This window comes from Ammospiza caudacuta, chromosome 9 (assembly GCF_027887145.1).
Source record: "Ammospiza caudacuta isolate bAmmCau1 chromosome 9, bAmmCau1.pri, whole genome shotgun sequence".
NCBI lineage: Eukaryota > Metazoa > Chordata > Aves > Passeriformes > Passerellidae > Ammospiza > Ammospiza caudacuta.
The window spans coordinates 22,642,359-22,656,761 of NC_080601.1; the positions used below are offsets into that span (position 1 = coordinate 22,642,359).

A 14,403-nucleotide genomic window follows, 5' to 3' on the forward strand; every position below is an offset into this window, starting at 1 on the left:
GCTTGGCACTGCCCTTGGTGCTCCTTCCCAAGCACCAGCCTGCAGGCTCCTGCCGTGGGTGGGAACAGGGTCCTGAGAGCAAGCATGGCACGTGGGCACCCCAGCAGCATTCCAGGGGTGCCTGGGTAAGAAAGAGGAGGCTTTGTACGAGTTCTCACAAAGCTCAGTGCCTTTTTAAGGGTCATGTTGCCATTCTGCAGGCATGTTCACCTACCACAAGGACTCGCAGTGCCATTGGTTCAGCAGCTTTAAGTGTGACAACTACTCAGAATTCCGACTGGTTGGAGCTGTATCCTTTTTATGTCTGCTAGAATGTTCCGAACGACATTCTGGGAATGGTGTGGGGGTGAACTAAGGCACTGGATCAAGCTCCTTCAAAGGTTGTGTATACATCTATGTTCCATTTTAAATGTATTTTTTTCAATATCGTTCAAGCAAGTGAACTAAAAATAGGAAGAAAATGGTGATGTGTGGGTACATGGTACATTTTACAGTCAGAAAATGCTAAGTCAATATTAAACATGCAACTTTTTTGTTTATAAGTTGTAATTTTAAGCCTTGGAGTTTCTTTCAGTAAACATCAATGTGTCTGTGTCCATTAATAGTTCATTCAAGTCCCCATTGAGCAGTATGTGGCTTTTTGCCTTTTTTATTACAAAATGGAAGCCACATGCTATTTTGAGCACTAGTTTGTTTTTTTTTTCTAGGTTTTCTGTTGTTCTTATAAAGGAAGACCTCAGTCAAACAATTTATAGTAGTATATGCTCATAACTCCACTGAAATAATCTAATAGTGTCCGTTAACTGATTGCAGTTGGATCAGATGGTGGTTGTAGTCTTTTCTAACAGATCTATTCTATTCTTGTGAGAAACTGAATTGGGATTGTTTCAAATTGGTTTCATGGGACTAGAATATGCTAATGGATGAGCTGTAGTTCCAGTGCAGGTATGTCTTAATGCTTTTAGATTTATTTAAAAGAAACATTGCTTTATTGATCTCTCACTAGAAAATACATATTTATCTTCCTATTTTTCATAACAATGCTTTGGGAAATTTATTGTAGAAATGCTTGTGTAGAATATTATAGAGAAGATTCTCAAGCATTCTGTCAATGTGCATCATTTGACCATGCTAACCACTGCTTAATTGTAATGAAAAACTGTATTTAAAATTGTCAGCCCAGAAACAATGAAATAATTCACATTCCTTCTGTTTGTTGAGCATGAATCTTAAAATATTTTTTCCAAGCTACAAAAATACTATAATAAGGATGTGTCAGATTTGCCCTTAACTTTTGACGTATATAGCTTATGGGACTTGCTGTATATAACAGTATCACATTGGATATTCGTTTCCCACCTTGCTGTTACAAGAAATTATTGAGTCCTCCCATTGTTCCCTGTGATCATAATGCACTTGTAGGCATCTGTGGTGTCACGTTAGATGACCTGTTTCAGATTATGCCTGTAAGTATTACATTTTCTAAGAGGCAAAATTACTGATATAAAACCTGATTTATTCCTATTTAATGCTAGAGCTATGAACTGTTTGAAAACAGCTTTTTTTCAGCTGTTAACTGATAACGTCGTCTTCTGATGGAAACGGAAAATCTCTTGTTTTCTAGCATAGCATGCATTTTAAAAATACAGCTTTTTCCAAGATGCTTTCTATGTAAAACAATGCCGCTGGCATATCCTGGCAAAGTGCATCACTTAATTTTGTAGATTTACTAAATAGTTTTTTACTCATATTGTAGGAATTGGCGCATGGACTAAGTGAACTTCTATCCTATGAAGGCAATGTTGAAGAGGATTTCTACTCAACCTTTCAGGTCATTAAATGCACAATTCTAAGTGGCAGGTGATCCCAGTGCTCACCACCAGGGTCGCTTGGCCAGCTGCTGGTGCATTTCCAGCTCTTTGCTTTTCTGTCTAACCCAGAAGATACTCAAGGTTTACTTGGGTTTTGTATTCACTTTGTCCAAGCAATCTCACTTTTGCAATAGCCTGTTCAGGTTTTTACAGTTTTGCCTGACCTGTGTGTTGTAACTGCTATTTCAGTCAGGAAAGTCTTTTTCAGTTACTCATTGTTTCAGAACACACATACAAGTTAATGAAATTTCATATTGGTGGTACTTAGTTCCTAGGTGAGCTACAGCAGAGCAAATACCTTCTTAATTGCATTTGCTGCTCCTGTGCTATTCTTTTGTATGAAAAGCTCTATGGCTTCAGAGCCTGCAGGTCAGGTTGACATGCCACTATGTAACAGGGTCAATTTTTGTTCTTGGAATACTAATTTTCTGAGCAATTTGTTGAAAACTGTAATATTTAACTTGTAAAAACCTCACAACCCTCAGAATTACAGCATGTGCCAAAGAAAGGAAGGGAATACATGACATAATCTTTGCATTTGTAAGTATATTGATTTATTTTCCAGTGCTCACCTTGACTCCTCTTTTTCTGTAGGTTTTTCAGGAAGAATTTGGTGTCATAAAATCTTACAACTTAAAGCCAAATGGAGATAAAATTCCAGTCACAAATAGGAATAGGAAAGGTAATTTGACATGTATTAGCCACACATACTTTGCAGTTTTAAGTTTGTCCTTTTTCTCCTTTCTATAAACCTATGCTTTCATAAACAGAGTGTGAAAATGAAATGGCTGTAGTTCTTTCTGGTATGCCTACCAATTTAATGGTATCTAAAACTAAATGCTTTTGTTTTTCATATTCACTACAATTTTAGAGGGCAGAACAAGTTACTGATTAAAATTATTATAATGTAACAAAATAATTTTTTTTTTTTAGAATATGTGCAGCTCTATGTTGATTTTCTTCTCAATAGATCGATCTACAAACAATTTGCAGCTTTCTATTATGGATTTCATAGTGTCTGTGCTTCATATGCATTACTGGTAAGAATAAGTGAAAGATAACTCTTCACTTCTATTTCAAGTATTTGACAATGAGTTATCTAAATTAAATTGCATGGGATGATTTTAAGATTTGGAAAGAATCTTGACTGATCTATAGACTTGATTAATCCAACATAAGTAGAAGAAATTAATCAGAAATTAATAAACTATTCTCTGTAGTGTTTCATTGAAAAGCCATAAATAAAGCTCCAGAAGACAGGTTTATCACTATGTATTCACAGACACATCACAGGCTCTCCAGTGAATGTTTACAAAGTTTCTATGTATTTCCCACATTTAGGAACCGCAGAACAACTGTGTCTGAGTGCTCCTGATGGACTCCTCTGAAAACATATATTGCTTTTTGCAGGAAGAGCACTCAATGAGGTTGAGATTAAACATTCTTCTATTTTCAGTCCTGTTTGGCTGTTGGAATGGCTTTTTTAAATTTACAGTATCCCTTCTGCACTGAGAAAGAAGAGAAAGTTTCAATTTGTCAGGGATTTTCTAAATTCCAGTGAAATTGGTGAGCTGTGACACCTTGCAGCAAAGTGAGGCGTGCCCAACCACAGGGAAGGTTCTGGAAGGACAATGAGAATCCATTGAAATGCCATGGCATACTTGCATGCAACTTGATGGTGCTGTAGTTAAATAATAAGTGGGCTCTGCAGGTATAGGTTTAGTGGATATTAAACATGGCTTATTGTTAGAAGTATTTGCTTTGCACAGCAGCGTGTACAAGTGAGAGTCAAGTTCTGTCAGTCTCTGCTGCTCAGCTACCCATGCTGGGGACTGACAGTGCAAATGAAATGAAAGCTGAAATCAGAATTGGCATCAATACCCTCTTTCAGATTTCCATATGTACAAACTTCCTGACTCATTTGTAGTCTGATCACATCATAGGCAAGTCAGTGTAATAAATGTAAAAATGATGAAGAAATGAAGAACATAATATGCTGAAATATTGTGTTGTCCTGTAATTACCTTTCTACTATGTATGGCAGTAAAAGACTCTTCAAAGTGCTGAGCAATTAATTTTTCTATAATCAGTATGTATCAAAGTTAGAGACTTATGTTGAATGATATTCTGTTAATTTTTCTGTAATGACAAAATAAAAAATTAATCTAGTAGCATAATTTCTCATCTTCTTAAAAAAATTAAGTATTTTGTCCTTGATTTTTGGCAGCTACTTCGTCCAGAGGAGGTTGAAATTCTTGTCTGTGGCAGTCCTGAACTGGACATGTCTGCTTTACAGAGAAGTACCCAATATGAGGGCTACCAAAAAACTGACCTGACTATACGGTAGGCCTGGGGTTTTATTCTAATTACTGAGTTTAAAATGTCATGGAATGTTAGTCTTCCAGCAGTAATCTCTTCAAGGATAACCTGAGAAAGACTGAAGTTTTAGAAACCTATTTCTGAATAAGACAAAGACACTACAAAATTGTCATAAGTAGGAAGAATTAGAACCTTAATAGTATGTGTTTACTGAATGTCCTTAAAAGATTATGACTGCATTGAAGTGGAATAGTTTGAAAAGAAAAGCCCCAAATCCTGCATGTGAAGTGTCAGTATTTTCATTATCCAGTCTTCCAAAAATACTTTTTTTACTCAATTCTCTTTGATACTAAGGACATTTATATTAGTGAGTAGAAGGCATTTTTATTTCTATAGATAAGTGGGTTGGGGCATCATTTGGCAAGAGATCATTCAAAAATTAATAGAATATTGGACTTGTCAATTCCTTGCGAATTTACCCTTGTATATTGGAGTACTGCTGATGTCCTATAGATTATATTAATTAAACTCTCAGTAAGTGATATTCACCATGTAGTACTAGTAGTTTTATTATTGTCTTCATACTACTTTTTTATGATATTGCATCTTGCAACTTTTTTTCCTCCCTCTGCCCCGAGCATAGATACTTCTGGGATGTAGTACTTGGATTTTCTCTGGATCTTCAAAAGAAGCTGCTACATTTTGCTACAGGAAGTGATAGAGTACCTGTGGGAGGAATGGCTGATCTAAATTTCAAGATTTCAAGGAGTGAAACATCCACTAATTGGTAAGTAATGTTTTGGATTTTTAAAACTTTTTTCATTATTTTTTTTCCCAAGAGCCCTTATTGCTCTTGAATGTCTTTTTACAGAAGAGCAAATGATTGTGCAAGAAAGAAACTGCATGAACTCCTTTAATTTGCCTTCAGAATGTTATACCCATTAATTGATTGCATGAATTTTAAAAAGAAGGAAATTGTTTTTCCAGTCAGTGTTTACATTTAAGACTGGTAATTATTTATAGGGATTATTTACATGTTTTCAATTCAAATAAATTATTTATTTTTATCATTCCTAACATGACAGCTGATCTAATGAAAATACACCTTGAACTACCACGAATTTTTCTGATTTTTTTTTGAGTTAGATGGCATTATTTATAGCAAGCCAGTTAGTATTTTTTTAATTTTTAAGACTGGGGAAAGTCAGTTTAAATAATTTGAAAGCCTAACAGAAAAACTTGCTGCTCTGAAGCTCTCTGTGAAGCAATAATTACTGGCTTTACCTAGATTTCTCAAACACTTAGAGTAATCAAAATATTTAAATGGAACTATATTTTTCAAAGTCTGAATTTTGCTGGGTTTTCTGTGAAGAGCTGATCTAAAGGCATAAACATAATAAATGTTGAGGTTGTTTTAAATTGAATTTACCTCATTACTGTGATAATTTCTAATGCTTTTCTCAATGAGGTAATAACTGGTTCCAGTAACATTTAAAGGAACATGAAGATCAGATGAGAAATGAAGATAAATCAGTCAACATTGAATCACTCTTTATGTACCTTCTTTAAATTTTTCTCTTTCTTAAAAATGAGAAAATGAGTTTTGAAATAAGTGTGGAATTTAAACTGCTGTAGGTCCATGTTTTGCAAGATAATTTTTACTGTCAGACTGCCTGCATAGGGAAAAATGTAGACACCATCATCACATTGCTCACACAATAGGATCAAAGAATGTAATAGTAATAAAAATTGGCAATTTTAATAAAAGCTTCTCAACTTTCCAAATTCTGAAGCCATAACTCCAGTCCAATTAACAGATCTTCACTGATCATTTAAAGGGCAGGGAGGGGAAAAGTAACTTGGATTTCCAGATCTGGGAGTTCCATCCCTTTTTGAGCATGATTGCCAATGATCAAAGGCCAAGTTGGTGCCATTCAAAAGACTGAGGGATGAAGTTAAGAGAGACCTAGAGGGCTTTTGAGTCACAAAATATGTGTGTCCAACTGTAATACATTTTTTAGTGTGTTTTCCAAATGGCGAGTTGAGCTGCAGCTCATTGCCTTTCTCTCCTGTCTCCCCTCCAAGTTATCAGCTGTAGGACAAGTATATATCCTCAGGTGTCCTTCATGTCACTTGACAATTTAAATGGCAGGAAGTTCCTGTAGCTTTTTATTACCTGTGGCTCATCAAGTTAATCCATTCTAGTGAGAAACAAAGTTTCCAGTGTTTCAGTCAGGCATTCCTTAGCCATATCTCCAGTACATATATTCAAGCTCTCTCTCAGAAGAAACTTGGAAGTGTTGGTATAGCTGAGACCAGAATCTGTGAACTGTTGTTTTTCCAGCATTTCAGTCAGTTCCTCAGAGCTCCCCACTGAGGTCTGTAAGGACCTGTTTTACCAGGCTGAACCCCGAGTTCTGTATCCTTACAGACACAGAACTGTGCAACTGTACCTACTGCAGGACCCACCTTCCTTTTTCATGGTGTGGAGTCTTACTATACCCAGATTCTGTGTTTAGAGAAGTTGTGTGGTACCTGGAGTTTCCAAAATTTGGAAGGAGATGTTTCCAACTTGAAAAAAAAAAAAAAATAGAGGGAGGAGGGAGTTGCAGGCAAACAAACTCATCCAAAGTACTTTTGACCAGCAGTGGTGTTACTTGCATTCAACAGAACTTGAACCAACATTGGGATAAATTTTCCTTTTATAGGATTTCTTATTTAAGAAATGTTTAACTGAAAATGTATAGGCAATTGGCAGTGTTCTGGTTCTATGGCATTATTCTTAAATGTGTTTTGCTGGGTGTTTTTAAAATTATTTTAGGTTACCTGTGGCACATACCTGCTTCAACCAGCTTTGTCTCCCTCCTTACAAGAACAAGAAGGAACTGAGGCAAAAGTTAATAATTGGAATTTCAAATGCCGAGGGGTTTGGTCTGGAATAAGATAAAATACTCCAAGAGCAGCATTTTTATGTAGCATTCACTCTCTTCTGATTGTGCCTTTAAGCTTTTCATTGTTATGTCTCTTGATACTGTGCCTGTTTTATTGCATTTAGATAATTTTTTTTTAATTAAATATGAAGTGTATGTTTTTTCCCTGAATGGCAATACATTTGCTGCTTGCTTTGTCACAGAAGTAGCTTTCTTTGTACAAAAAGCTCATCTGTTTGATAAACAAAACCCAACTAAGACAATTCTCAAGTATTAGGTTTTTCTTAATAGCACTTTATTATTAATCATAATTCCTTTACATCACGGTATCCCACTGGGAGAAAATATACAGAATATTTCCCTATTGGTTAATCCAGTGGCAGAAAAAACAAAACATCAGCATGTAGCTTTTTTTTTTCTTTTTCACAAAGGCAGATAGGAATTTTAGTCTTTATAAAATGTATGTAGTTTTATTATTCTGGTTTTCCTGCTTTGTGAAACCAGCTGTCTAAGAAGTATGTAAATAATGGCCTGTGAAGAAATAGGGTTTTGATAGTGCCATTTACTGCTAAAAAATTATTTTTATGAATAAGAGGTTTTAGATGTTGTATATTCAGCTTTTACACTTGACTGTACAGGAGTGTTAAAAGGTATTTTTTCAGCTTGAGGGGATTCAAGTTCAAGCTACAAGTATTAAGGAATTTGTATGTCCATTCTTAACAGCAAACTAGCCAGATCTACTGTAGCATTATAGTAAACAAAACTAAATATTTAAAATAAATTCCACATCTGGTGAAATGCTTTAGGAAAACAGTTATATCCACAACTGGTGGAAAACTGATATAGTGTATTATGGTATCATTTTTTTGCAGCAACTTTGCTGAAAGTCTTAAACAAGCTGTGACAAAAGTGAACACAATAACATTTCTGAAGAATGTCGCAACTTTCATTAACTTTGAGACCAGCATTTAAAAATGTTTTGTGTTTTCACTGCACAAACTTTGTGAAAAAAATTATTGGTATGTCTGCTCTGAATTAGTAAATTAGCAGCTAGGGAAGAAATGGTTCTAAAATACTGAAATAATTGTAAGTCTGGGTTTTATTCATTAAATGGAAAGACTTTGTCAGCATGCAGTATAGTTTTAAATTTGAACAGCTACTGTGTGTTCTGTAGATTTTTCTTTCAGCTGAATAAGGCCCAGATCATTTGAGACACTTTGGCATCTAATTTGTCAGCTTTCCCCGTTGACTTCTGCAGGGGCATGGATGCATATCTATCTTGTAGTGTCTGTATTCAAATACTATATTGGTCTTCTTTCCTTCTCTGTATTATTTTCATACAATCAACAGATTTATGAAGGATTAACAAATTAATCTGTCTAATTCATGCTTTCAAAGCTGTTCTGGATATTCTTCAATAGCTAAGTGTAAATTTTATTTTTTTATTTCTCCTAAAAAAGTTACTGGTGATGTTACTGTTTTATTAAGGCAGAGATAAATATTAGGATATTTTAGAATATTTGACACTGTATTCATAGTGCTGTCATTGAAACCAGTAATAAAATTTCCATTGGCTTTAGCCTGGAACTGTGCTAGGTTAGCATGAAGCGTGCTAAAAGCAGCACTGAAAAATTCTGCATTTTTTCATTGTATCTCCCAAATGGAGAATTTAAAATTAATTTTAACTTGAAGGATTTCAGATGTTGAGAAATAAATTAAACTTTCACTGTTGCACTGAATGAACTAGATAGCTGCAAGCAATGTTAAATTTCTAACACCTGAATGTGGATGTAAGTAGGAAACCTGGAAACAAGGACCTACAGCCTTTCCTCTCTTTGGAGAATTGGATTCATCAAAGGTTGGCTTATGAATAAATAGCTATACAGTTTATCTGAAAACATGGCAAATTAGCCAAAATATTTTTTTAAGGCTTAAACCTGCTTTTAATAACTATTTATCTACTATTGTTAAAATAAGAGCTTTATCTTTTCTCCTTTTCACTCAATTGCACTTTGCCTTCTGTTCAGTTTTATTTATTGAAGCTTTTTTTGAAATAATGTGTAATATTACCTCAGAATTCTAAAAATGCTATTGTATTTGCATCAGTTTTTAAATCAGATTGTCATTCAAAGACATTTTATATATTTCCTGATGTTGATAAATTAAATAGTAAATTTTGTATTTGTTAAAGGAAAGCATTACACTGTATTTATGAAAGAAGCCTCTGATAATTTTAAAAAAATTATTCAATGGTGTTTTGTTGTTCTTGTGTCTTGCCCTGTAACCCAGCAAATCTTTTTTATCTCCGTCATTGTTTTGTACTGTACAAAAGAAATCTTGTTTGTATAAACTTGTTCACTACTAAGTATCTATTTTTATGTATCAAAATTGTCCAGTCATTAAATCAAGTATTTCAAATGGTGACCTCACTTGTATAATTTCAGATTTCTAAACTAGGTCATAATGGGTATAAAATTATGATCAACCTCTCTGGTTTTGGTTTATTTTTCTCTTGAGAAGTCTTTTTTACCATAACAGTTCTGCTAAAACATTGCATAGCTCACTGAGAAGAAACTAAGTTCCAACAACCAGACATACATCAAGACTTAAATTTCGTATTTACCGTCAAAATTACAGGTGTTCTGGTGCATCCCATGGTGTAATAATGCTGTAAAATAGGATGGATCTTCAGCATGGATCCAGCTGGGGTTGTTCCAAGTGGAGAAGAGAAGGCTTTGGGGACATGCAGTTGCAGCCTTCCAGTACCTGAAGGGGGCTCACAAAAAGGAGGGAGAGGGACTTTTTATATGGGGAGATAGCAGCAGGACAAGGAGAAATGGTTTTAAACTGAAAGAGGGCAGGTTTAGATGAGATGTTAGAAAGAAGTTCTTTATTCAGAGGATGGTGAGGCGCTAGAACAGGTTGTCCAGAGAAGCTGCAGATGCCCCATCTCTGGAAGTATTCAAGGCCAGGCTGAATGGAGCCCTGAGGAACCTGATCTGGTGAATGGCTGGGAGGGTTGGAACTATGTCATCTCTAAGGCCCCTTACTACCCAAAGCATTCTATCATTCTGTGATTCTAACTTAATTTTCCTTTTTTTTTAACTACCTCAGTTGCAAGATGACTTGGAGGTGCAAAGCCACAAGCTGTTGTATGTTTTTCTGCCTAATTTGAACACAAATCAGGATGGACAGGTAACAAGAACGTGGTGCTTTCTCACGGACACAGGTCCTGGTCACAGAACTGTTACCTTTGTACCACTCAAGTTACCTACAGATGGCAGCAAAGATGAAGATTGAAACAATTTAATTAGAGGTCAGACTTTCCTCTTAGCTAACAATAGATATTATAAATGCACATAATGAAGAAAAAAATAGTGTCTTAAAAATTTATGTCACAATTAATAGCAAATTTGCAAAGTCAAGAAATATAAATTGACTTATAGCAAACAAATATGGAGAAAGGAGAAGCAGATTCTTGTGTCTAGTGCTGGGTTTTCAAAGTGTCATCTCTTTTCATTAGGAGTTCCTAATGTGGTTTGGGACCAATAAAAGACTCTGCCAAAACCTCAGACAGGAGATTGGTTATACCTGCTCTCTGACCAGCCAATAGCCTCAAGACTGATATTTGGAAAGAGCTTAGAACACCTGGCTTGCCTTATCTTGTTTCAGGTAGGGATCAGAAGGCTGGCACTGCGGCTTAAAATTGAAATGCTGTATTTCCTTTCAATTTTTTGGCCAAAAGTGGTGAGATTCCTTCTCTCTAGTAGCAGTTGGTGTTGGTACTGGTTGAGTTGCTCCAGAAGCAAATGTCCTACCCATTGTTAATCTTCATAGCTTCAGAGCTCCTTCTTGAAAAAACGAAAATATCTGAAAGGTCACTCAAAGCCTCTGGTTTCATGTCCTGACCGTGAGATAATAATATTTTTTTTTTTTCTTCTAGAGCCCCTGGTTTTCTTCCAATGAATTTGTTTGGGTCAAGTAATTTTTGAGTCTATTTTGGGAGAATTTTTTTGGAGTTTTGGTTTGGGTTTTGGGAGTTTTGGGGGATTTTTGGTTTGCTTTTTGTTGTTGTTTTGGGGGGGGGGGGGGTTTGTTGGTTTTGTTGTTGTTGTTTGGTTGGTTTGGTTTTTTGGGTTTTGTTGGGGTTTTTTTGGTCGATTGGTTGGGTTTTTTGAGGGTCTGTAGTGGGCAATGTGTTGTTGGAGTTCCTTGTACTTTTAAAAATTCATGTGTATAAGAAAATAATGAGGTGGCCTGGACTGCCACAGCTGTTTCTCTTGTGTTAGAAATGTTCTAATTAATAGTGAAGTAGGTTTTGTTGTTAAATTAATGAGCAAAAATGGCCCCCGGTGATCTGCACCTTTCAAATTGTTAATTAAATTTTTACTGAATTCTTTGAACCCCAATGCCTTTATGTAAAACACAACAGATCAAGGAAGATGGAGAGATTTTTTTTCTGATGATCTGGTGAAGCAGTTGCTCATTAAACTCTGGAAAGGTGGGAGAGGTTCAGATAAGTTGGGCAAAGTAAGTTCAGTTCTGGACTCTTCTGCAGTACTAGAGTTAATAATAGAGTTAAGTAATACCTATATGCATAATGAAAGGATATATCAATGAATGTCTTGTGTGTTTTGTGTTCTACTACAGCAAGGCTTCATTTACTATTTTTCTTTTTGGCATCAATGTAATGATTTGGTACTTGTAGTGAGTGAGACTTTTACTTTTTGATGCAGTACTTTCTTCCCATGATAGTCATTCTCGATTCTGTAGATACATGATGTTCAGGTTTAATTTAAGAGCTTCTTGTTTATTTGCTGCTTTAACTCTATAGCATGATTTCTATTAACCAGGAGAGATGAATCTGTTCTCAGAGAGTTGTTAGTTATCTTCTCACCAGGATCTCTGGCTGTTGCCATACTATGGATAATAACAATCCAGCCTCCACTGGCATTACCAGAACAGGACTATTTGTAGCTACATTATGTAATTCAAACATCTTGTCAAGGGCTGAGTTTACTCAGTGTACATTCAATCTCTGCTCTAGCAGAGAGCTAGAACATGAATTTCTTTTGCTATTTGTTTTGTGTCAGTAGCAGTACTGTGAAAGTCAAGAACTGTGTTTTGTCCTCTGGAAAAATCAATCCAGCTGGATATAAAGTAGGTAGAGCACAGTCACTTTTGAAAGCCATGGGGTTTAAGCTCAAACATGTGGATCTTGGTTTTGGTTGTCTTCTGGTGAATTTATGAACCTCACAATCTTGGTCTCCAAAGACTTTATACTGCCTGGGGCTTTTAATAGTTGGCCTCAATTAGTGGTAATGTGCCAGACTGAGCAGAGAAGGCAACTTGATTTTGTCATCTTGCTCAACTGCTCTAAAGAGGGATCTTTTCCCAGCTCTTTCTGGATTCCAAGATGGAAAGTATCTTGCTCAGATACTTGAACACTATGACAAGACATTTTTTGTATATTAAATGCATATTAATTCTTTTTCCTTTATTAATAGAAAAATTTATTTAACCATAGCAGATAAATGTGGCCTGTGTAAAATAGAGATGAGCACAGTAGCAGAATAGAAGAAATTTACTTCCTTAGCATTTTGATGGAATTGCTTTTTAGTTGGAGAAATCTAATTTTATTTCCTTAGCTGATGAGGCTAAATTTTTCTAGGGTAGAGTATCTTAGAGCTCTTAAGAGCTGAAAATATTTTCTTTAATTCAATAACTGTGTTAGATAAAGCTAAAATTTGAATAAAGTACACATTTTCCTACATGTGCCTCTCTGTATTGCTTATTGCATTGTCCAATTGTACTGATATTAATGAAGTGTTCATCATTTTTCTTTTGAAATTCCAACATATCTGGCAATTTTTGTTGTGAAAGAAAAGCTTTCCCAAACATTGAAGGCAGTCAGTATTCATTCAAACTGAAAGTTTTGAAGTGATAACAGACATTTGTTCCTGTTGCATATCAACAAGCTCACTGCATTTTGGTTTGGGTGGTTTTGCTTTAGGATCCAGAATCTATTCAATATCATATTTCTGCACATTGGTTGAAATGCATTAAGCTGTTACATCAAATGGCACATTCTGGAAGGTGAAAACTCTCTTTCCAGTAGCTCATGCTACTGGAAGGTACGGCAAATATGTGAAAAGGATTCCAAGTTAATAATTGGTTTTTGTTAAAAGTTAATTGCTTTGTTATTTGCCAGATAGGGGCTGAAATCTCCTGGGGTGTTACAGCCAAGCTGTGTTTGAATTACCACGGGGATGTTTGCTTTCTTCTATTGATCGTCTCCCAGAGCATGCTGGCCCAGTTTCTACTGGTGATGGGTTTCAAATCAGGGTGTTTGAATGGGTGCTTTAATTTATTTCTTATACTGACAATTAAATACCCATTCATTCTTCATTTCAAAAAGGGAAGTCAGTTTCTTCAGCAGTCTATAATGTTGGCCAAAAACTCTCAGGTTCAGAACTAAAATCTCAATGAAATTAGTTTAGAAACTGTTTTATTTTCCTATACCAGATTTTAAACATCAAACACCATCTTATAATCAAAGGTGTTGAGGCAACATCAACAGGTGTGTCTTCTGTTCCTCATTCCCTGGTTGTTTTTGTGTCAACTGCTGTAGGCATGTAACAAAAACATGGGAGATGTGGATCTTGGTTTTGGTTGTCTTCTGGTGAATTCAAGTTTTTACATGAAAGTGATAGAACTGGAATTTTTTTATCTCTTTGCTTACATCCTCATGTGGTAGCTGTTACAGGTGGCTTTCACCTGTAACTGTTGGCAATGGGTACACTGCAGCTGGGATCTGAAAGTATAATTGCTTGCATCATTTTTCACATCATTGTTCAAAAGAAAAATTGACCTTTCTGTGTTTCTCTTCCCTCTTCAGGGCACCTTCACACATCAAGGCTTTTCTATTTTATGATGCAAAGGTAGTCTCACTTCATCTTTTCCCCTTGAATTTCTTCTCAATTTTTTTGTTGCTGGCTTTATTAGTAGGGCTTATTAATTCTATGTGACATAAGCACAGCTGCTATGCTTAATCATACATTCAGTTAGAATTTTCATACTTGTAGGTGTATTGGGAAGATGAAATTGCTACTTTCATGCAGCACAACCAATCCTTGATTAATTTCTCCTGTCATTGCTTATAGCAACAATCTGCATTCTTTGTATAGTTCTGCTGCCTTTCACCATGTTCAAGATCTGCTGTCATTCATAATACAGTAGATATGTAATTGTAGAATGATAAAGAAATAGAGGCTTTCACTTTG

The 14,403-nt window shown here is 35.6% G+C and overlaps 1 protein-coding gene across 1 annotated transcript in view; it reads left to right on the forward strand.

Moving 5' to 3' along the window:
* HECTD2 (HECT domain E3 ubiquitin protein ligase 2) overlaps positions 1–9,538 on the forward strand; it is a 32,341-nt gene extending 22,803 nt beyond the window's left edge. The window contains exons 14-21 of the mRNA XM_058810249.1: positions 201–289; positions 1,308–1,466; positions 1,757–1,831; positions 2,466–2,553; positions 2,805–2,911; positions 4,099–4,214; positions 4,834–4,977; positions 7,012–9,538. Coding sequence (XP_058666232.1) covers positions 201–289; positions 1,308–1,466; positions 1,757–1,831; positions 2,466–2,553; positions 2,805–2,911; positions 4,099–4,214; positions 4,834–4,977; positions 7,012–7,132 — 899 coding nt within the window. The 3' untranslated portion in view covers positions 7,133–9,538. The remainder of the gene's footprint in view (positions 1–200; positions 290–1,307; positions 1,467–1,756; positions 1,832–2,465; positions 2,554–2,804; positions 2,912–4,098; positions 4,215–4,833; positions 4,978–7,011) is intronic.
* Positions 9,539–14,403: the final 4,865 nt, after the last annotated feature.